Source organism: Arvicola amphibius, chromosome 6 (assembly GCF_903992535.2).
Source record: "Arvicola amphibius chromosome 6, mArvAmp1.2, whole genome shotgun sequence".
NCBI lineage: Eukaryota > Metazoa > Chordata > Mammalia > Rodentia > Cricetidae > Arvicola > Arvicola amphibius.
In genome coordinates this window covers 84,601,588-84,626,840 of record NC_052052.2, presented here as the reverse complement: position 1 = coordinate 84,626,840, position 25,253 = coordinate 84,601,588, and the positions used below count along the sequence as shown (strand labels likewise).

At 39.0% G+C, this 25,253-nt stretch overlaps 1 protein-coding gene across 6 annotated transcripts in view; it reads left to right on the top strand.

The window, feature by feature from the left end:
* Positions 1 to 25,253, top strand: part of Kiaa1958 (KIAA1958 ortholog) — a 183,403-nt gene that overhangs the window by 109,490 nt on the left and 48,660 nt on the right. The window contains exon 3 of one of the 6 annotated variants that reach the window (XM_038335076.1): positions 11,537 to 11,620. The exons of 4 other annotated variants lie outside the window; for them this stretch is intronic. In XM_038335076.1, the coding sequence (XP_038191004.1) occupies positions 11,537 to 11,620 (84 nt within the window). Of the gene's footprint in view, positions 1 to 11,536; positions 16,965 to 25,253 lie in introns of those variants that run through there. One more of the 6 variants, XM_038335072.1, reaches the window with a different exon arrangement.

Below are 25,253 nucleotides of genomic sequence, written 5' to 3'. Positions count from 1 at the left end.
GAGATAATTTATTAGAGTTTTACACATTTCCATTTTTATGTTGTTTTCCTTGTGCTTTATGTGCCATACATCTTTTATGTTAGGTTGATTAATAACTGCTTTTTGTTATTTACATTATTATGCATTTTCTATGCAAGATGTCTTCATATTTTTATTTGTACTGACTAAAACCATGCACTCATGTAAATGAGGTATAGAAGGAAAGAAGAAGTGGTTTCTAACCAGAAGTTCCTGGTAATTAGTGTAGTGGTTGTAGTGTTTCATTTCATACCCATCATATGTTACACCTCATTCTATGTTTGTTCTCAGTTGTTGAAGTCAGGGAAATTTAACAAGCTTGTGTCACATGCTTCAATTCTGTTGTCTAAGACCTGATGGCAGAGAGTAGCTCTTGGTTTGTTTTTTGGTTTTTTTTTGGGGGGGGGGGGGGTCTTCTTGTTGTTGTTGTTTTTGACATGGATCTCACTATATAACTTAACTATATAGCTTAAGCTGTCCTGGAACTTAGTATACAGAACAGGCTGGCCTTGAACTTGCAGAAATCCTCCTACCTCTGCAGCTGCCTCCCAAGTGTCTTGTGCCTAATTGACAATGACTTTTAACCTCCTTACCCCTTTGCAAGATCTGGAGTCATTGCTGCTTAACTCCTTGATTAGTTTGTGTAAAATAGCAGCCAGTGCTGTGAAGTACTTATTATCTCTCTAGTGACTTGTGATAATTCAGCCCTCATAGTACTGTTAGAATAAACGATTCAAGCACCACTTTGCAGATGTGGACGTTAAGTCACAGGAAGGGCACACACCAGGTGGGAGTTGTAACAGTCAACTCTGGGAGTCTGGGGCCCAAGCTCATGCTCCTGACCGAGATGCTGCTTCTTGTGTTTTTCTGTATTCTCCTTAGCTGCACCTAAACCAGCATCTTCTCTGTTTTATTCCTCCAAAGACTTCATTGCCAAGAGTTCTTCTCTTTCTTTCCTACTTCTAGTCTCCAACTACTTTGGTTGTTCTCACAGAAGGATGAAAATGAGGGTTGATAAGTTGCAGTGTGGGTGAGCAAGCAGCTGCAGCACTTGGGAAAGTGGCCCTGCACTTGGTCTGGACAGCACAGGAGAGCTGGCCCTGTTGCAGTGGTGTGAGTGAACCTGCTCTGAGAACATCAGCTTGGGAGAGCTGGCCCTGTTCCTTACCAGCCACAGCACTCAGGAGAGTGGCCCCTGCACCTCACCTGGGGGCAGGGGCTCCTTGAAGGCATTAAAACAGGAGAACCCGCCTCACTCCTTGTTCTTTGCTGCGTAGGATGAACTAGATGGGGTGATACTGGAGAGCTCTTTCTGATGGTGAGGATGAGGGAGAGAACCAGGGTTATGAGTTGGATCACTCCAGCAACCACCCCATCAATTATCTGCAGAGCACTTGAAGGGACACATCCTGCAAATCCAAAGCTGCAGGATCTCCATGACACAGGGCAACAACAGGATATCCAAGAGGAGCCTCAGTGAGGGTCCAGTATCAATGGTGTAGCCGAAACCAGAGGCCTTGAACCAAACCAGTGACTGCAATGAACATTTGCAAGTAAAGACATATTGGTGAAAGGGTGTGCTGTGTGATTCACACTACAGCTTCCATGACAATATCTTTTCTTTTTTTATTTTCTCTTAAATTTATTTTATTTTATTTCTCAGGGGGAGGGTACAAGTGCAGAGGGTGGATATGATGGGATAGGAACATGAATGGCATTAAGTTGCATGATGTAAAATACACAATGAGTAAATAGAAAGTTAAGAAAAACAAAGTTTCGGTGTGCATTCTCAGAGGCACTTGAAGCAGTGCCTCCTGTGTTGAGGCAGTGAATATATTTTATTGACTATTGAAGCAGAACTTATGGAAAGGAAAAGGACATATGGCCTGCAAGGTCACCAGTCTCCGGGACTCGCCTGGTATAAAAGAGAGAACTGACCCCAAACATCGCCCTCTGACCTCCACACAGACGCTGTGACACACACTCACCAATGTAATAATGAATCCGTTTTAACAGACAGAACATAATCTTCTGTTTTCTCTTGATTTTATAATTTTCTTACACATTTTTAATGTATATGTTCTGATACTTAAATTAATTCACTTAACTATTTACTCGTGCCTACTATTTTACTTCTTCAGTCATGGATGAATCCATGGTGAAAATAAAAGTCCTTGACTTCATGAATAAGGTCGTGTCATGGATGTGTGTCAAATATTACACAAGTATGTAATACACATTGCTAGAGATGCTATGACAGAAAAGTGAGCATTAGTTGGGCTCAGGGGAGGATCTGGGAAGATTCCCTAAGGAGAGTGGCATTTGACTGAAAATTGAGGATGAGACTATAAGAAATGGGGGACAGAAGTACATTCCTGAAGGAGAGCTCATGTGCAAGCTCTTTGGATAGAGACACTCCCAATTCACTGAAAGAAGGGGACATTTGAAACCTGAATGGATGCCCTGTGGCTGGAATGAAGAATGGGACTACTGAAGTGGACCAAGGTTTTGTGGTAGGAGTTCATGGAGATTGAGCAGGGGAACAGCTAAATTCTACTTAGAATTTAGAAGGCTTATTATTGTTGCAGTACAGACAACAGTTGAACCAGCATGGTCGTGGGCTTAAGGAATGCCCTAGAATCAACTACGGAAGGGAAGGGATTTCTGGGTCAACTGTAAATAGTAAATTCAGTTCCAAATCCTTATGCAGTTTTGAGTGAATCAAAAAACTGTATCAGAAGTGATATCTGTGCCAGGCTGTGTTAACAGTGATTTTTTTTTTCTTGAGTATTTGACAAAGTAATATTTTTAGAGAAAAGTAAGATAGGACTCAAAAGGAAAACAAAGACTGTAATTGGGATAGAGTGGACCCTACTTTGGTAATTAAATGGTAGTTTTAATTAAATTTTAAATTAAGAGCTGAGGGTGTGGGTCAGAAGTAGAACATTTTCCTAGTTATATCCAACACCTTGAGTTCACCCTCAGCACTAAAGGGGGGAAGATGTAATTAGAAAACCAGACAAACATCAAAACACATCCAATGACAGTCTCTCAGTGATTTATAGGTAGGGTGTGTGTGTGTGTTTGTGTGTGTGTGTGTGTGTGTGTGTGTGTGTGTGCTGTTGTTGCTGTTGTTGTGTTTTAACCTTGACTATGTTTTTTGTATTTCCTGAGGGGGGAAATTTTATTACCATAGAATCCCTTTTTCATATATAAGTAGTTCCTCTTTTAAACCATCTATTTCTTTAAAGCTTAGCTACAAATTAGAAATTAGGTATGCACAGCAAATTAAATAGAGGGTTCCATGCTGTCAAGGCTAAATTTCTGAACTATGCAGGAACTAATTTTTACTTTGGGAAATGATTTATTATTGGATATTTTAAAATGTGTTTCTTTGGGGAATAATGTTAAAAACACTAAAAAACATTATGGGTTGATTGAAAACACCTGTATGAGATTCCTGTGCCATGTACTTAGAGCATCAGTAAGGAGTGAACTGTAAAGGAGCGGTCATTTGAGGGTAAAGCTGAGCCTCCATTACTGAATTTTGGGAAGTGTAAATGTTGAATCTATAATGAATCTGTGTTCTTCAGCCACTGCCTCAAGTCAAGGAAGGTGAAAATAAGAGGCATGATTGTTTTGGGAAATGTGTATGCTGTGCTGTATATCTCAAATTCTGCTGACAGCAGCTCACTGTATATTTTATATATTACACCAGAGGCAGATATTTCAGGCACATCAGAAAGTACTCTTGATTCAGTGTCTCTGGCAGTGTAATAAAAGGTGGGGGGAAGTTTCTGTGTTCTCTAATAAACAATATATCAATGAGCCCTGTCAGATTCTATGAAAAGGGCCACGGGATGATTTATTACGTTAATTATCGTCGTGTGGTTTTCATGCTGTTAAGCCTAGAAACGCAGCCACATTCTACAGTTGATTTAAGAATATATTTCAGCCAGGATGAAAGTGCACTTTATTGTGATTAATATCATGCAATATTTATTCTCTTGTTCTTCTTTTGCCTTTGCTTTGGAATGCTTAATTTTTTTCCATGTGTAGAGGTTTAAGCTTTTTCTAATTGATTTTTATAGCTGTTGGACGATCTCCTTTTTGTCTTTAGTATCTTACTTTGTTAATTTAAAAATCCAACAATTTCAAAGAGAGAATTCCACAGTTGTACACTGTTTAATTCTATACTGAACTCAGTCACCATACCTCATCTCAGTGACACTGGGGGAACTCAGTGAAACTTGGAGGAACAGATGGTCTCCAAAAGACTGAAGCCGCAACTCCAGTTCACAGCTGCTCATAGCAAAGTATTTACTTATGCATGAATGGCTTATAAAAGCTTAGAAAAAGTAGCAAAAGTTTTGCTACAAAAAAGCATAAATAGTGAAACTTGAGATTAAAAGACTGGTGGTTTTTGTAGTACTGGCGATCAAACCCAGGACTCATTTTTGGCTCTGTCATTGAGCTACATCTCCAGCTGAGATAGGGAGATGTGGGCTCCATGCTTTGGAACATGTTTTCTAAGCAGTGATATGTCTAAAGGGTTGAACTTGATAAATTACATGCCCAATACTATATAGTTCTTTGTCTGTTTTATTCAACTCTCATACAACTCTTAAGGATACAGTTATAATGACTTCAATGGAAGAAACTAAGGCTTAGGTTTAAAAAAACAGGATTTTGTATAGCTCAGCTCAAGCAGTGCTTCTAAGATTTGAAAAGAATGTTATATTGACAAAGATCCATTAACTGTTGGCCACACTACCCATATCAGGTGGATGGGGTCAAGTAGATATGATTTTGCAGCTAGGTACACAGTTAAGTAGATATGGTCTCGCAATTACATAAACAGTGTTGTTAAGAATGATTCCAGAGGCTGGAGAGATAACTCAGTGGTTAAGAGTGTGTACTATTCTTGCAGTGTTCACTTCCCAGGACTCATATGATGGCTAACAACTGCCTGTAACCCTAGTTCTGAAGGACCCAACACCCTTTTCTGGCCTAGACTGGCACTACAGTGACATGCATAAACCCAGTAATACACAACATAACACACATACTAAAAAGTAAAACGAAATAAATAACAAGGATTCCAGAGAAGGATTCCTCTTCCTGAAGCCAACAAGATTCCATGAGCTCAAAGTCATCATGGTCTACATTAATTATAAACTGATTAATAAGTAGCTCAGACTTCTTATTAATCAATTCTTATAACTTATATCAGCCCATAATTCGTGTCTGTGTTAGCCACATGGCTTGGTACCTTTTTGGTGAGGCAGTCACATCTTGCTTGCTCTATGTATGGCTTCCTCTCTGTCTGGGTGACAACTGTATACTGAAACTCCCTCTTCCCAGAATTCTTGTTTCCCCACCTCTACTTCCTGTGTGGTTGCCCTGCCTATACTTTCTGCCTGGCTACTGGCCAATCGGCATTTATTTAAAATACAAGTGACAGGGTACAGACCATTGTGCCACAATACCACTGGTCTAGTTTTCTCCCTATTCAACTATCTCGTACCCTAAACAAAGGTCAGTCCTTCTTACTCAGGAGCATATGATATTGGAAGCCCTTCTCTATATGTGTTGCTTTTATTGGTTAATGACTAGAGAAGCAGCTTGGGCCTATGATAGGGTGGAATAGAGTTAGGCAGGGAAAACTGAACTGAATGCTGGGGAAAAAGAAGGCAGAGTCAAAGAGATGCCATGTAGCCAATGAAGGAGAAAGATACCCTCACCGGTACCAGTACAAGCCTTATGGTAAAATATAAAATAATAGAAATGAGTTAATTTAAGATATAAGAGCTAGCTAGAAATACTCAAGCTATTGGCCAAACAGTATTGCAATTAATATAGTTTATTTGTGATTATTTTGAGTCTGGGCGGCCAGGAAATGAATGAGCAGCCTCCACCTCCAAGCATAAACTGTTTTCTTCTCATATTTGCCTTTTGCTCAAGCAGTTTCTTCAGGGGTGCTGCTCTCTCCTCCTCTGTTGCTTAATCAATTAGTATCTGGCCTTCTAGAATTTAGTCCACTCACTCCATAGGTTAAAGATAGATGAATCTCCCTTGAAGTTTAAGCTTGAAGATCTCAACTCCTACAAAACACATAGCAACTCACAGTGCCATGCGTGGCCTGTTAAACTAGTTTTCTATGTTCGCTGACCTCTCTAGCTATGTTGTCATCTTCACAACTGTTAAGACTTTGTCTTTTTACCCATAGAAATTCTTCAGATGCTCAGGGCTTAATGATACTCCTGAGCATGTATTCATTATTGGTTCCAACCTCAGCTTCCTACATGTGAATCTGCTCACCAGATATTTTATTTTTCAAATTTAAAATACATTCTTATTTATTGAATTAGCTATGGACTTTTTATTATTCACTAGTTTATAGAGAAGTAGAACATTTCTAAGTGAAAAATGAGACAAAATACTCTTTGTTTTACATGAAAATAATAAAAGAGAAGCTAAACATCAGGAATCGTTGACTATTGCTGAAGATATATTGCTTTAATAACAGCATACAAGGGTGCCATAGCTAAGTTTGTGCTTGTTTTAAATTGGATGCAGCAGCAGCAGCAGAGCAAATGTGTCTGGATTTAAATCTAACATAGATCTCCTCAGATGAAATGAGAACATAAGATACTACACTAATTGTGTATGTTTCTATGCCATCTCCTAACGAGAGGGAATAATTGGATTAGTGGAGCATGAAGAGGGTGTCAGTGCCCTACTCTGGCTGTGGGGAGCTGAGAAGTGCTCTGGACAACTGATTACATTGGTTGAAAATGCTGGGTTCCTCACAGCACTTGGGTTAGTGTGCTGAAGATTGTTACTGTCCTCTGACTAGATGGTAAATCCACTAAGCAAGAGCTGTGTATATTATGCTTGCAGACCAGCCCACTTAGTTCTGATGCACCACTTGGTGTGAAAGTGAGGTGTGAAAGTGAGGCCCAGCTCAGCTGTAGAGAAAGAGGGAGAAAGTGCTGAGGTTTCAGGCTGCTCCCCAAGCGAGGGAACCAGCACTGACTGAGTGGAAGATGAAGCTTTGTAGGGTAGATTCTTAGGTCCTAAGTTAGTACATATATATTGAGGAGCCTGTTGGGCTCGTGGAAGGTGTACGAGACGTTATTTTCATCACTGCTCATTTATTTATGTGATTCAAATACTTGATTTAGGCTAGTGGTTCTCAGCCTGTCACATATCAGATATCCTGCGTATCAGATACTTAGATCATGATTCATAACAGTAGCAAAATTACAATTAATAAGTAGTAATGAAATAATTTTATGATTGGGGGTCACCAGAACATAAGGAACTGTATTAAAGGGGTACAGCATTAGGAAGGTGGGGAACCACTGATTTAGGGACTGGGGATATGGCTTAGTTGGCAACGTTCTTTCCATTCAAATATGAGGGCTTGAGCTCAGATTCCCAGCATGAATATAAAAAGTTCTGTGTAGCATTGTGTGTTTATAATCCCATTCCTGGGGAGGCAGAGACAAAAGGATCCCTGGGATGAGGGTAGCCCGGCTAGCAAGTTGATGAGTTCTAAGTTCAGTGAGGGGCTGTCTCAAGAAATTAAGTGGAAGAACTGGAGAGATGGCTGAATGGATAAAGGATATAAGAATGAAAACCTGAATTTGAATCCCTGGAACTAAATCTAGGTGTGATGTTCATATAAAATCCCAGTCCTTGTGCAGTGAAATGGGAGAAGAGTTCCCAGCTGTTCGCAGGCCAGCTAGCAAGCTACGAGCAGAGGTGAACTGTCTCAGGGTAGAAGAACTGAAACTCAAGGTTGTCCTCTGACCTCTGAATGTGCACCCACACTCATCTGCATCACACACAAGTATAATGTGGGGAGCAGTTGAAGAATCTGGCCTATACTAAGTCCTCTGCACACACACCTGCATATATTGTACACGTGAACAAGTACACAAAAATACAAAAGCCAAATACTTGCTCTGATTAGAAGAAAATCATTTGTGTCTGTATGCTTTTGGGTGACATTCTCTGCTTTGTTAACTTTCTCAGTCTTTAGGGTTTATGTTTATTGAAATGCTGGATTTGTGTATAGTGGAACACCACACTGCCGAGAGGATGAAGTATCTGCAAATGCACAACAGTAGGTGAAGCCAATCCCAAGATTCATCCATGGGCATAGTAATAGGCCAGCCAAACTTTTTTTCAAGTCAGGAGAGCAGTTTTCTTGATAATAGGGGGTGATGGAAGAAGGAATCCTTCTGATATGGTTACTAGATTCACTGGTGAATACCCTCTGTCAAAACTGTGTGCATATCATAACTATATTCTGTGTATGTTATACCTAATAAAAAGTTATAAAAGGAACTTTTCTGTAGACAAATGCATGATACTTGTAGTTCATTTGTATTTCCTACTGATTTTTCTCTGTTCTTACTTGATTTTGTTATTAGCTGAGACCTTATTACTTGTACTGCTTTTGAAAACTGTTTCTTTGCCCTTATTCATGCAAAGTGAATGAGGGTGTCTTCCCTTCCCGCTGCCTCCTGTGGTGCATTCCAAGCTGCTAGAAAAGGAGGCCATGCAGCAGCATTCGGGCTGCTTTCTCCGCAGATGCAACTCCTGGTTCTTAACTAAGCTTGAGACCCAGCCAAAAAAAAAAAAAAAAAAGAGGGAAAGCCTTGCAAAGGAGATGAGGCTGAGGATGGGCTGAGATGGTCAGTCCAGAGTGGGTTCTTGGAGACAGAAAGGAGAGCTGGCCACCTGGTCAGGGAGCCATGTCCTGTGATGACTGCATGTCAGTCTCTCTCACAGCTTCACTGTACTAGTCTGCCCCATGGAAGCCAGCGCACCTGGGTGTTTTGCTCACATGCCCTGAAATCATCACTCATTTTTAAATTGACACCCATAAGTTTTCAAATCAAATTTCAATTTATTTTTGTAAAAGGAGTTAAAAATATTGAATATTTTACAAACTGAAAACGAGTATGGCTAAGTCGAGCGGATACCTCGTGGTGGGTCTGATGGTAGTTGTTATTGAGTAGCTTGCAAATGCAAGCACAATGAAGTGAAGGAAATTTTAAATCTCTAGTTTATCTGGAGTGTTTTGTTAACTCTGTAGAATATTCCAGCTTAAAGATCCAGTTGCCCTTATCTGACAGCCCTTTGGGAAATCCTAGTTTGTAGCACCTTGGTTCACACTCCTAAGACAGTTTCTAATGGCAGATCTCCTGTTAGGATTTTTAACAAGAAGTGCTAGGATTTGATCACTGATGATAAGTTACACCTCCAAACAGGTACTATAGTGGATTTCAGGTTTCAGGATACACAGACTCGGTCTAAGAGCCCATATGAGCAATGAGAGTCTGAAACTCTTTTCCCCAAAGTTGCCTATGAACATTTATTTCCTGGAAAACCTTTGAAGTTTGAAGAGTGCTTTTATATATTTGCATAAGCAGCCAAATTAAACTGTGCTGGCCTCTGGCTTACCTGTAAACAGTTAAGGCTGAGAGGTCACACTCAACCCCTGCTTCTTTGTTTTTAATGGAAACAGAAGGCGCTCTTTATTGTTAATATAAGCAATTTCAACTGAAAAAGAAGCAACTGAAAGTTAAACTGTTGAAGCATAAAGTCTGTTTGTGTGCTTGAATTTTGGAGATGTCATCTCTCCACCATGCCTATGTACATAATGAAATTTGGAAGTTTGTCCTAAAATTCTCATTTAAAACTAACATGGTTATTTATAGATAGATACACAGTAATATATGGTAATGCTTTATTTAAAAGGTAGTTTGTTTTATGAATAAACTCTAGTATATTAAAAACTTTCCATTATTGGGTATAGTAATTACAAAGACTTCCACTGAGAAGTCATACAAATTAATCTGAAAATTTTTTCTATATAGATACTTTCAATAAACAAAATGCTATTGCCTTATACCCAAGAGACTTAAGTTGTATTTTTTGTTGTTTTAAATTAACTTCCATGTTTCCCTCTTAAAAATCAATAGGAAAACCGACTTCACTGCATAGCAGTAGGTAGGCTGCTTTTCTGTTGTATAATTCTATTTTAGGTTTCTGAGTTTGTCCAGACCACATCTGACATGCAAAGTGGGTGTTTTTTAAACCAAGTATTTTTTATTAGTAATGTCAAGTTAAACTAAATGTTACTGAAATGAAACCACTTAGTGTTTCTTAACCTCTTTTTAAATGGGCAAAATGATCTTTCCCATATAGGACACAGGCATAGAATTTAGCTTTTCTGAGTCAAGATAGGCTTTGAACCTGAGACCCCTGCCTCCTGAGGAGCTTCATACGGTGCAGGAATTACAGGCCTGAGCCACTAGAACTTTATTTACCTGGGAATGCAGATTCATAGGCTTACAGACAGGTAGCCTGTATTTGGCCATGCATCGAAAGTCTGAAGTGTAGCAAGTGTGAGGCCTGCTACCTTGGAGCAGTACTGCTTAATGGATGATCCAGAGCTTAGACTGCAAGTCCTTCACGCAGAAGGTAACAATAAATCAAGAAAACAAACTGAATCAAGATAGGCCCTTTCTTTCACCTCAATTATCAAGTTCATGTTTAATTATCCTCTTGTTACCATGAAGTTTAGTAGTCCTGGTTTTCTTTTAAAATACCAGATTGATTCTGATCACTTAATTGCATACAAACTGTTTTGTTATCCATAAAGAATACTTGTAAATTGCATTGACCTGATCTCCTATAGAAAAGGAATGAAATGAACTGCCATCAAATGTATTTAGTCCTCTCTGAATAGACTCGCAGTGGTGTGTTAGGGTGACAAGTGCAGCCAGTAGAACCAGTGCCACCTCCAGTTTCACAAAGGAAGTGATTTTACCAGCTGGGGAGAGACCCCTTACATGCCACATAGGACGAATAGTACATTTCTGCCCCTCAAACGTTTTTCATCAAACAAAAAGATGACCTTCAGTCTCACCCTTTCCACAAACCTTCACTCACTAAGCTTTGTGCCGGAACTCAGAGCTAGCAAGGTGGCTCCAGAGGATAAAAGCATTTGCAATGCAAGCCTGAGACCCTGAGCTGTGTAAAGATGGAAGGATTTGCACCCACACTCACACACACATCACATACACATACACACCACAGTAATAACACAATTTAACATTTTTTATATTTTTTATTGATTTTTATTAAGCTCTACATTTTTCTCTGCTCCCCTCCCTGCCTTTCCCCTCCCTCTGTCAAGGTCCCCATGCTCCCAATTTACTCAGAAGATCTTGTCTTTTTCTACTTCCCAAATTTAACATTTTTAAAAAGAAGTTCTCTCTCATTGTCATGGGCCATATTTTATCCAGTAAATTTGTGAAACTGAATTTGGCTTCAATCGTGCAGCAACCCTTTCAATACTATATCACTGTTCTCTCAAAATTGATTCATCTTTCCCATTTCATTATGAAAGGAAACTTTATTTCAGAATAGCAAGTGCATTGTCTGAACTCATCAACACCCTCTCTGTCCCTCCCCCTCCCCCCGTTTGTTGCAGACCAGGATGAAAGAGCAGCTGAGCTCAGCAGAGAGCAGAATGAGAAAACCATCCGGAGCACACAGACAGCGCTCCGCAATTTCCGGGAGTTCCTCATCTCCAAGTACCCTTCCGAAACCAGAGAGATCTATGTCATCCCTTGCAAGGAGCTAGATGCCTACCTTGCCTCCTTCTTCGTGGATGCCAGGCAGAAGGATGGGTCTGAGTATGAACCCAACAGCTTGGCGAATTACCAGTGTGGGCTGGAACGGTACCTGAAAGAGCACAGGTATGGCTACAGCATCACCAGGGATAAGGAGTTCAAGCGGTCCCAGGAGGCCCTGAAACAGAAGCAGATTGAGCTCCGCTGCAAAGGAAAGGGAAACAAGCCTCACAAGTCCATGAAACTCACGTTTGCCGATGAGCTCATATTGCGGAAGAGGGGACTGCTGAGCAGATATAACCCCGAGGGTCTACTCAACCTTGTCTGGCTCAACAATACAAAAGCATTTGGGCACTGCACAGGCTTCCATGGATCCACCTTGAAATGGGGCGATATCCGGCTCCGCGTCACAGAAACTGGACTGGAGTATTTGGAATGGATGGGTCAGGACACCAGTGATCTGAATGCCAAAACCAAGAGAGGAGGGACAGACTCACGAGTTTATGCCACTCAGCATGCCCCACAGACCTGCCCGGTGCAGGACTATAAGGAGTATGCCCAGCGGAGGCCTCCTGCGATGCGCTATGAGGATGCCCCCTTCTACTTGTCCATCAAGCCAGTTGTGAACTTGGCAGCTCTGCATTGGTACAATTGCCAGGCCCTTGGCAAGAACAAGCTAGCCAAGATGGTGAAGACCATGTGCGAGAAGGGCAACATCCCCGGCAGGAAAACCAACTTCAGTGTCTACCAGAGCTGTAGCACCTTGTCCGAGGCCCAGAGCAACCAGCTAGTGCTCATCTGCAACAACTTGAGCCAGCAGGCTGCCCAGTCGGTGGCTGGCCACTCCACCAATGGCAATTTCATTGTCTCTTATGACTCTTCCTCAGACACGGCTTGACCAGGTGGCTTGCTCAAGACGTCACTTCACTTCAGTGTCCGTGTTCCATGAAACCATCATTGTATACTGCATTTCGTCGCCTTTCACGTGCCCTCAGTGTTAACTTTATAAAATGCAAATCTATATTTTTTCTTTTTACAGATAAGCCAATGGCAATAGTTTGGTATCACTAACAGTATTTATAGGCTTGAGACAAATAAGTGTGCTTGTGGTTGATTTCATATAATTGCTGTTACAGACTTGGCAAAACCATAGTGGTTCTCAGGCAACAGTAGAGGAAGAATTCCGTTTTTAAAGAAAGTCAGAAAGGCAATCGTGAGTCATTCAAGACTCTGTTCTCACTCCTCGTCCTTGCCTCCTTCTGCTTTTAATCTCCTTCATAGATGAATTTATTTTTTTAATTTTTAAAAATTCTTTATGAATTTCACGCAGAATGTTGCTGAGCCAGAGCAGATCCTGAAAAGGGGTATCATAAGCTCAACATCAAGTTATTTACATACATTTTTTAGTATAGAGTTTTAGCTCCTGAACCTCATTTTCCACCATATATGGAGATCCCAATGCTTAAAGTGTTTTTCTTTGAGGGGGGTGGAAGGAGGATTAAAGGTGCCATTCTTTTTTTTGCAAGATGTCTCATTTTTAAATAATATGCAAAGTCTGATACTGGGGGATGGGAGGAGACTGTTACATAGGTCATTTTTAGTGGTGTGATTGGACCTGCATAAAATTTTTCCCTAAGTAAGTGTAAATGAGTCTGATCATCAGATATACATGAAATTTTAAACTTTCAAAAATTTTGAAAATATTTCCAAGTGTTAGATTGTATATCAGCATAAAAGAGAAGATAGAAAATGAGGCCCCACTAACAATGTGGCTACACTGCTGGAGACAACAACCTGCAGTACTGTTAGAGTTTCTCAGCATTACAGCCGGCTCTTCTCCCTAGGGGAGCTGACACCCATTTTCAATCACAATATTTTGTTACCAGGCTTAGCAGAATTCAAGGCATTCTTGAGTTTCTTCTCAAATAATAGAAATGTATTTATCTGTGGTATTCTGTAGGTAGAATAATTTTGTGGTGTTTGCTCCAGTCTTTGTTTTCACAAGTCTTGAAAACTAGTAAAATATTAGTTAAAACAGTTCAAAATTCAAAAGAATTTAGACATTTGAGCCACAGTAAGACTGAGTTGGGTTCCTTCCCATCCTGTGCAAACAGTAATAACTAAGAACTCTAAAAACCATCATTGGTTTGTCACAACCGAGCACCCTGTTGGGGAGGGGTTTATTCTTCAATCCAACCTTATAACTCACATTAACTTGGAAGGTAGGTGGTATTTTATTATCATCTGATACAAAAGGAAGAACATTTTTATCACAGAGCCAAGTTTTCCCATGGCTAGGTGGCTCTTTGCATCAATACATAGTAAGCACATAGAGCTTTTCTTCTAGACTGTGATCTATAGTGTAGACGTGGCTGGTCTGCCTGGGGCATTGGTGGGTAGAAGGAACATCATGAGCTTGTCCTTCCGAGAGAGGCATTGTTAAGAAAAGATGTATAAATTTCTATACAAGTATTATCTAAATCCTCTGAGCAACCTTAAAAAGAAAATCAAGTTATCCTCGTTTTATGGTGAAATCATAAGTCAGTTAGATGAAGAAAGAGTCTGTCTTCTCACCGCAGGCTTTTTGTATTCACCCTTTTCAGTATAAGCTAGTTGTTGGTTTGGGTGTTTTGAGCTAGAAATGGGAACAGCATCTTTCTATTGCCAAAGGCTATCTAGTTTAAAGGAATGCTGGGATGTTTCATGGTTGCACACTGACCTCTAACCCATCTCCCCATTGCCTCTGTTTAAACACACAGCTGCTTTCTTCCAGTTCCTCTGCAAACCCTTCCCACTCTTGGAGTCAGACCCAGCATAAAGGAACTTTTTTAAAGGTTATTTATTTTTATGTGGCATACCTGTCATTTTTTATCATCATAATTTTTAAGTCCTCAATCATGTTGGAAGCAGAGTTGAACTGAGAGGATAGAACTAGGGGAGTCTGCGTCCCTGCTGGTGTTCTGGAGTACTGACAGGAGCATCTGCCCTACCTAATCTGCACTACCTTCTCATCAAGACAATTACATCAATAATGTGAATTACTTTTATTTACTTATGTTTTGCTGTGATAACTAACCAGATAGGAACACTGTGATATTTAGATTAAAACAACTTTTCGAAAAATGGCTTACTAGAAGAAGCATAGCCAATTAAGAACTTCTTTAAGTTATAAAAAGTTCATGACTACCTCTAAATTTTGTATTTTTATCTAAACAATACTGAGGACACACCACTGCCAGATGTCTTTTTTATTACTTGGAATTTTAACTTAGAAAACTTACTCCACTCCGTGGCAGAGGTGCACACCAACGTTTATCATGCTTATTAGAGCTAATATGAAATGTTTCATATGTAATATGTGTCCACTATTAAATATTTATCTTAAAATTTCCCTGTTCATTCATTTTCTCTTAAGTTATTGTGTTGTGTTCTGTTTACTACAGGGTTTCACCACATAGTCTATCCTAACCCTCTTCCCTCCATATCCGGAGTGCTGGGATACAGGAAAGCAGCACTGTATAGAGTTCATTTCCCTAAATTAAAGTATTACCTGAACTACAATATATTGCCTGCATCTTTTCTGGTGTAGACTAAAGTCTCTGGTTTTTTAGTTACGCTTTTATTACTGCAAACTCTGGCATTAACTAACATCCAGAGCCATAATATCAGTGAATCTACTGAGATGAAAATTTATGGCTACATAGGCAAATATTTATTGAATATCAAGTTGATGGGAAGTCTATAAAGATGTATAAAATTCTTCCTGTTCTCAAAGAAAGTGTAAAGGCACTGTAATAAAGTTCTACTTTTGAGAGCCCAGCGCCCTCAAATCTCCGTGCTTACCTATTCTGCATTTCCTTTCTCACTTCGTACTCCTGCAGTTACTGAAGTCATTGGATATTCCAGTTTGCAGCAGAGTGTATCCCAGTTCTTGGAGAATTTTTTTAATTATTTTTATTTTTTGTGCATTGGTGTTTTGTATATCTGTGTGAGGGTGTCATGTCCCTTAGAACTGAACTTACAGACAGCTCTTACCCACTGAGCCATCTCTGTGATTTGTTTTTTAAGAGATGTCACTCATCTTGTCCCATTTATATTTAGTTTTCAACTATAAGTGGGGAGGCAAACTAACCCAAATCTCTAGATATTGGACTCCAGTTGCAGACCATGGACCAAAGGGAATTATTGTTTTCATGGGCATTCTCCGTTAAATCCAGATCTACTACTGGATCCATGTTATTGGTTTGAGATACAGTTTGTACTGTTTGACAGTTTGAAACATACCTTTAGTCAAAGGATTAAAATTTTATCAACATAATTAAGATTTCCTTAAGTGAATTTATTTAGTGGTTTAAAAAAAAGGCTAGGTAAAATAGTAGCCCATACTAATAGCAGGGAGATTAGAAATGCAAAATGGGTTTCTTGTATTATCTTGACTTTTCTTCTGAAAAGGAAGCCAGGCATAAGAAATCTCACAGACATAATTTGCAAATTATATTTATCAGAATCAGTGGAGACAATGTCAAATTTTAAGGTTTTTTTTTAAGAGTGCAGTGTATTTACTTGTCTTTTTATGAAATGTCTGTCTTGGTATGACACTGGAATTAGCATTTTTACCGTTTTGCATTTACTTCAGTGGGAACTTTGAGAAGTGTACTCTTTTGTGGTAGATAGAATTAGGAAAGCATCAGTGATGTAGAACCCTAACAGTTATTGTGCATACGGTGTTTTAGTGGCTGTTGATTCTCTGTGTTATTACATTTTATAACTCACATACCTACAATACTTTACTATTAATTTATAATTGATTATTTATATTGGATGTCCATATTTAGTATTAGTCCAGCCCCATTAAATTTATCTAACTGAACTTTTATACCAATAACCTATTATGTTACACTTTTAAAATAGCATTTATAACTATAAAACTTTTACTTTATAAAGCATTTGTTATAAAAAAAATTGCCAAAACCCATTACAATTTCTATGCATTGTGAGATAATTGAGTGACTTCTGAGGTTTGCATGTTGTTCTAGATGCTCGTTCGTGGTGTTTATGACATTGCTCTGGAATCATTAACCGTCACTGCTATCACTTCCTATAGTTAGACTGTGCCGCCCACATGTGTGTGTGTGTGGCTTGAGAAAGTAAGTACTTCTTTTGAGCCAGTAGTGGCCTCTACAGAAGGAAATGCAGTTGTTATACAGTGCCAAACTATTATTTCATGTGTATCATTCCAGTCTAAAGAGCTTTCCTTCCACACACCTTCAAAAAAGGAAAGCAAGAATCCTGTGGTTTTTTGTTTTTTTTTTTTTTTTTTTTTTTTTTTTTGGTTTTTAAGCACTCTGTCACCGAGAATTTTCTGTTTCTTTTAGACTTGAACATTTTTGCAGACAAAATAAAGTCCAGTAGACTGACAGTTGAGCAGCACCATATAGATATTTTAGGTTGAATGGTGTAGCAGCAAAAGCCTGTGAGGCTCACACATTATGTAGCTGGTCAGCCTGGCTTGCTATTAGAATTGCATCTATAAGAATAACTAGTAATTTCAGAGTTGGAGAGATGACTCAGTGATTGAGAGCATGTACTGTTCCTCCAGAGTACCCGAGTTCGATTCTCAGCTACTACATTGGGTACCTGTTCTACCTCCAGGACAAAACGTCTGCACGTAACACATGATTAAAAATAGTAAAAAATGAATTTAAAAAAGAATAATTAATGATTTAATATAGTTCCTAATATCAACTTTGTGTATCCAATATTTCTTAGATCTGTGGAGTATATTTGGTATGTCCATCAGATCTTTCATATCTGTCTGTCTGGCTTAGTTCCTAGTGTTTCCTATTTGCCCCAGCGGTTCTGCACGCACTCTGATGATAGGAAGAACACTGCTTCAACAGATTAACTCTGTCTGCTGTACTTAGTCAAAAATTCAACATGGGGAAAATATCATTACAATCTTATTTATTCTCCTACAGTGGTGGTTAAACTATCATAAAGAACCTTTTCACGCCAACATTCCCCACTTAGTACAGGGTTTCCTCATGTCCATTCTGTAGATAATAATTATAAGATCCTCCAATGAAGGATAATCTCCTGAATTAGATAGAGGCTTTTGTATGGCTGTCAGAGGCCAGTGCTGAAATTGCTGATTTAATTCTAACATTATTAAAACTAATTCCTCAAAGCTCCTGTCACTTCTTGCTTAGAGCAGTGGCTCTTAACCTGTGGGTCATGACCCCTTTGGGGGATTTGAGTGACCCTTTTACAGGGGTTGCGTATCAGATACCATGCACATCAAATATTTACATTTTAATTCATATCAGTAGCAAAATTACAGTTATGAAGTAGCAATAAAAATAATTTTGCACAGGAGGTCACCACAGCATGAGGAACTATATTAGAGGATCACAGCATTAGGAAGGTGGAGAACCATTAGCTTAGGGCAAAGAAAGGCACTCCTGCCAGAATATGCTTTAAATGTCTGCTCCCCCATGAGGCAATAGAGCGATAAAAAGAAGCTGAGCCCTGCGTGGTGTGGAGCAGCACTGCTGTCATCCAGCCCCAGAGCTACACCAGAGAATTTCCTGTTTTCTGTATTGGGAGATTTCAGACACCAAAGAATATGGCATGGTAGCTTCCAGTGGTGATGTCTCTCTAAGTTAACAGTGGGCATGTGTTTGAATCCTGCTCTCAGATATATTTTCTACCCTTAGATCTTCTGTTTTGAATCTCTCTCTCTGTCCAAGGCCTCTATGTATAGAGCAACTTTTTGAACAAATAGTATATATACTTGGGAGGTTTTTAATTTATAATTTCCAGTTTTTTCCCATAATTGTGAATATACTCATTGCTAAAGTTGGACATATAGTTGCCAGATCAGCCTCATGGTAAGTGACCATTTCCCTCTTCTGTACAGTAATGCAAACATTTAACTAAAATCCCATCAGCCTGGAGGCTGTTGAAGAGAATGAGTGGCCATACTTGGTTACCAGAATCAAGTATGTGGCCCAGCTGGCTACTTCAGCGAAGAACTGGTGCGGCTTAAGTGGACTGGAGGCTGTGTCCAACTTCAGGGAGGGTCCTTATCATAGATGTTGTGTTTACACTTTCATTCCTTTCATCATTGAGAATTTGGAGAATAAAAAGGACAGATTTGTCATTTTAGTCCCTATTGTTTAAGACAAGGCATCTGCTTGGAATGCTATAACCACAATTAATGCTGGGGGGGGCGGGTCATGAAACCACAGAGGGTTGTGTTGTCCTTCTGGGATGCATTTACTTACCCAAGTTGGTAGATTGTCATCTTTCTGTGTGTTTTCTAGCCACTTAGCTTCAATATGATTCATGTGGAAAAAAGCACATGTGTGTCTGCCTCACTCAAGTCGTATTTTTAAAACTTTTTTAAAAACTACAATTTTAATGGAAAAGGAGCGGAGAAGGGTGGATTAAAATGCAAGATGCTGTGTTAATGTGTCAGATGGTCCTGCTGTCGATGTTTGTAATATAGAACTGTTTGTGACTAAGGTTATATGGTATTGTTTTCATTTTTATTTCTCTGCTCACTCTTTTACACTAAGATGTTTCATCTTTATCAGCTCACTGTTTTTGCTTCACAACTGTCTGTGTACTTGTGCTTTAAATAAAACTCTAGTTTTGTGTCCCATCGTGTGTATTACGTTTGCATCTAATGTAGTGAGATTTTCTGTTTTTTATATTCGTTGATACAGCCTAAATTTCACAGAAATGAGCAATCCAATAAACTCAGCCCATGTGTGTCAATAATATCTATACTAAGAACCTGTTTAGTCATACTGTCTTTTCTGTATTTGGGCATGATGACCAATTTTTAGGTAATAAGTTACTTTCTGCAAAAATAACTGTTTTTGCAACTCTACCAATTTAAAAAGCAGGCACAGTTTAGGGGAGGGGAATCAAATTGTTGGCCTGAGAGACTGCAGTAACCATGGAATGTTGACAGTATGTACAAAGTCAGGCACTCCACCTCTAACCATGGAGGGGACAGTCCTGGAAGAGGAAGTATTCATGTACACAGCTGTTTACACACCTTGTAAGGTTATACAGTTCTTTAGTAATGGAGCTGCAGCTGGTTAATTCTTGGGCTTTCTGTAGTCCTAGGCCTGCTTATGGAGCAGAATGTTCCACAGCTGACAATCAGCTGTCTGCTGTTTTATTTGTTTACTCATTGTGGAGGGTGTGCAGAGAGAGAGAGGGAGGGGGGGAGGGAGGGAGGGAGTGGGAGGAGGCCTATGGTCAAAGTCAAGTGATTGTCAATATAACTTTGAGACAGGATCTCTCAGTGAACTAGGAGCTCAACATTTTAACTCAATCGCCTACCTCTGAGCCCTCAGGATCCCCTGCCTCTGTCCTCCAGCACTACAGTTACATGTGAGCCACTGAACCAGCTTTCTACACATCCTCTTGAGATGATATGTAGCCTAGGCTGCCCTCTTGTTACATAGCAGGTAGACTTGAACAACTGACCCTCTAGAATCCACCTTTTATATATTGGGATCACATGTATGCAAACACCAGGTCATATGGTGTCTGTATTGAAACCTCTGGTAGCCCTTTCTCTTTACTCCACAAAGGAACTTGATGCTTTTTAAATAAATACGGTTATACTGATCTAAATACATAGAGGCAAGCTGGAGAAATGTTCCAGAAGTTAACAGCATACCGCCAAAGGACCTAGGTTTGTATCCTAGCACCCACAGAACTCATAACTACATTTGTCTCCAGTCCCAGTGACCTGACACCCCTTCTGTCTATGCAGACACGAAGTGCATATATGATACACAGACATACATGTAGGTAAAACAACCCACACACATTAAAAAATACTTTAAAGCTTTGACATAGTTGCACATGCCTTTAATCCAGCACTGGGAGATAGAAGCAGGCAGATCTCTGTGAGTTCAAGACCAGCCTGGTCTACAAAGCATGAAGTGGGACAGACAGGACTGTCACACAGAGAAACCCTTTCTCAAAAAAAAAAAAAAAAAGATTTCTTTTCTTAAATATATGTCAGGTCCTAGGTTTCCTTATTTTCAGGAAAAAAAAAATGCTGTTAGATAGATTCTCCATGTGTTGTTTATTACATTTAGGATGCTTGATATCATTCTTTGAACAAAATAGAAATGATTCCTTGGTGCATAATCTCAGGCATCTTGGTTGGGTTACTAAAATTATCTAATAAAAAGTATTAGGAGTTAGAGATAGCTCAATAGTTAAGAGTATATAATGTTCTTCCAGAGGACCTAAGGTAGTTCCAAGCATCCATGTCAGGTGGCTCATGTTCTGAGGATCAGGCTCCTCTAGCGTCTGAGAGCACCTGTCCATATACCCCACCCCCACACACGTGTGACTAAGAGTAAAGCGTTAAAAAGACCTAGCATCTGAAAATAGAAAATACAACCATTTTGCTGAAATGTAACCTACTTTATATATGAATTAAATCACCAGTCTTCCAGCTGAATATTTCAATGGTGGTGGGTGTCTCATTGTAAGACCGCAGGCCCAGTGTGGACAGTCTAACTATAAAGGCTATACCTGTGTTTTCATAGTACTTCAAGAAACAAGAAAACCCATCTTTAAATACGTTTGCAAGTTGTATATATTTTGATGAATCTTATTTGCTGTGGGAAAAAATAAGTGGGATTCAAGTTGACTCAGGTACAAGTCATAAAATTGTTTCTATTTTAAATTTACTCATAATATTTTTTTAAAAGGGATTTTTATTAACTAAATGGTTTAATATGTATAAAATAATGTTAAGTTTTCAAAACAAACATGAAAAATGGCAAGCATTGAAAGCACATTTATTTTTAAGTGGAAGCCAGAATAAGTTTTTATTTAACATTCTAGTGCTATGACTGCTCAAGCAATGCAGAAGCTATTGCAAGTAAGGAGCAGACAGTAGAGATAGAACATTGGAAAGATGACCTCTCGGTGACTACCACACAGCTAAGACTTTCTCGTAGCCTTCAATTGGGAATGTGGGTGTTCCACCATGAATCTTCAGGGCTGGGTATTGTATATGCAGTGAGAAAACACCTGCTTTAACGTAGACACTACTATTGGATCCCTAAAAGAGGGATGTCAGAGGGAGGGAGATAGATTTGAGATTTTGGGTCTCACTTTTGTAGCCATGGATTGATCCTGGAACGATGCTAAAGATCAGACTGGCTTTGAACATCCTGAGCTTTACCCTTCCCACCACCTCTCCCAAGTCCTAAGATTGAAGGTGTACCACACACCTTTACCTGTGTCGACCTTCATATTTTAAAGTAATTGGTTATTGCTTTGCAAAAATGTGGCAAGGTCCTGTTTTAAAATATCTAATTGAACTGGTTGTTTTTTTACTTTTTAAAATTTGCATTAACTCCTTATGATACATATTTGTATCTGATAAAATCTCTTAGGAGACGTTTGAAGAGAAAATCTTAGATCAAATGAAAAATTTTTTTCTTACATGGTTCCAAAGTCCTAGTGAATTTTACAATTTGCAGGAGTAATATATTCACACTTACTTAAGGACTGGAAGTGCTGTGGGACTAATAAATGACATGATATGCATCCTTTAGGACTTTATAAATGAGTTATAAACACAATTTAAGTTTTATTTTCTTGCTAAAATGGTATCAGACTACACATGTTAAGCTTTTTTACTTTATATTTTGTGTACCTGTTTTCACACTATGGTGTATAAAAAGGTTAGCACAGTTTTTAATGAGAGCCTATAAATATGCATTATTTAATCTTTTCTCCAGTAATAAGTTTTTAGTAAATACCTTTATTATTACATAATTATTTCTTTTTATTGATTTTATTGAGCTATACATTTTTCTCTGCCTCCCTCCTTTTCTCTCCCCTCCCCTTGAACCCTCTCCCATGGTCCCCATGCTCCTAATTTACTCAGGAGATCTTGTCTTTTTCTACTTCCCATGTAGATTAGATCCATGTATCTCTCTCTTAGGGTCCTCATTGTTACCTAGGTTCTCTGGGATTGTAAATTGTAGGCTGGTTTTCTTTTTTTATGTCTAAAAGCCACTTATGAGTGAGTAGTGTCTTTCTAGGTCTGGGTTACCTCACTCAATATGATGTTTTCTAACTCGATCCATTTTCATACAAATTTCAAGATATCATTATTTACTTCTGCTGTGTTGTACTCCATTGTGTACCACATTTTCCTTATCCATTCTTCAGCTGAGGGACATTTAGGTTATTTCCAGGCTTTGACTATGACAAACAATGCTGCTATGAACATGTCCTTGTGGTATGATTGAGCATCCTTTGGATATATACCCAAAAGTGATATTGCTGCCTCTTGAGGTAGGTTGTTTAGTAATTTTCTGAGAAATCACCACACTGACATCCAAAGGGGCTGTACCAGCTTGCATTCCCACCAGCAATGCAGAAGTGTTCCCTTTACCCCACATCCTCTCCAGCATAAATTGTCATCAGTGTTTGTGATCTTGGCCTTTCTTACAGGTGTAAGATGGAATCTCAGAGTTGTTTTGATTTGCATTTCTCTGATGACTAAGGATGATGAGCATTTCCTTAAGTGTCTTTCAGCCATTTTAGAATCCTCTGTTGAGAGTTCCCTGTGTAGGTCTGTACTCCATTTTTTACTGGATTATTTGTTCTTTTAATGACCAATTTCTTGAGTTCTTTGTATGTTTGGGAGATCAGACCTCTGTCTGATATGGAGTTGGTGAAGATCTTTTCCCCTCCTGTAGGCTGCCATTTTGTCTTGTTTACCATGCCTTTTGCTTTACAGAAGCTTTTCAGTTTCAGGAAGTCCCGTTTATTAACTGTTTCTCTCAGTGTCTGTGCTACTGGGGTTATATTTAGGAAGTGGTCTCCTGTGCCAGTGCGTTCAAGTGTACTTTCCACTTTCTCTTCTATGAGGTGCAGTGTGGTTGGTTTTATGCTGAGGGCTTTGATCCATTTGGACTTGAATTTTGTGCATGGTGATAGATATGGGTCTATTTTGATTCTTCTACATGTTGATATCCAGTTTTGCCAGCACCATTTGTTGAATATGCTTTCTTATTTCCATTTTATACTTTCTGCTTCTTTGTCAAAAATCAGGTATCCGGGTCTCCAATGCAGTTCCATTTGTCCTCCTGTCTGTTCTTATGCTAGTATTAGGCTGTTTTTAGTACTGTAGCTCTTTAGTAGAGTTTAAAGTCAGGGACTGTGATGCCTCTAGAAGTTCCTTTATTTTACAGAATTGTTTTGGCTCTCCTGGGTTTTTTGCTTTTCCGTATGAAATTGAGTACCGTTCTTTCAAGGTCTTTGAAGAATTTTGCTGGAATTTTGATGGGCATTGCGTTGAATCTGTAGATTGCTTTTGGTAAGGTTTTCATTTTTACTGTTAATTCTGCCTACCCAAGAGCATGGGATATCTTTCCACTTTCTGGTGTCTTCAATTTTTCTTCAAAGATTTAAAGATCTTGTCATACAAGTCTTCCACTTGTTTGGTTAGAGTTACTCCGAGATATTTGTGCTATTTGTGGCTCTTATGAAGGGTGTTGATTCTCTGATTTCTTTCCCAGCCCTTTTATCATCTGTGTACAGGAGGGCTACTGATTTTTTTGAGTTAATATTGGATCCTGCTACATTGCTGAAAGTGTTTATGAGTTATAGAAGTTCCTTGGCAGAATTTTTGGGATCACATATGTAAACTATCATATCAGCAAACAGTGAGAGTTTGACTTTTTCTTTTCTAATTTGTATCCCGTTGATCTCCCTTTGGTGTCTTATTGCTCTGGCTAGAACCTCAAGAACTATATTGAATAGATATGGAGAGAGTAGACAACCTTGTCTTGTTCCTGATTTCAGTGGAATCGCTGGAAGTTTCTTTCCATTTAGTTTGATGTTGGCTGTTGGCTTGCTGTATATTGCCTTAATTATGTTTAGGTATGTTCCTTGTATCCCTGCTCTCTCCAAGACCTTTATCATGAAGGGATGTTGTATTTTGTCAAAAGCTTTTTCTGCATCTAATGAGATGATCTTGTGGTTTTTATTTTTCTGCTTGTTTATATGGTGGATTACGTTGACAGATTTTCATATGTTGAACCATCCCTGCATCTGTGGGATGAAGCCAACTTGATCATGGTGGATGATGGTTCTAATGTGTTCTTGGATTTGATTTGCCAGTATTTTATTTAGTATTTTTGCATTAATGTTCATGAGTGATATTGGTCTGTAATTCTCTTTCTTAGTAATGTCTTTCTGTGGTTTGGGTATCGGAGTAATTGTAGCCTCATAAAAAGAGTTTGGCAATGTTCCTTCTGTTTCTATTGTGTGAATAACTTGAGGAGTATTGGTAGTAGTTCTTCTTTGAAAGTCTTGTAGAATTCTGAGCTAAAACCATGTGGTCCTGGGCTTTTTTTTTTTTTTTTTTCGGTTGGGAGACTTGATGACTGTTTCTATTTCTTCAGCAGTTATAGGTCTGTTTAATTTGCTTATCTGGTCTTGATTTAATTTTGGTATGTGATATTTATCCAGAAAGTTTTCCATTTCCTTTAAGTTTTCCAATTTTGT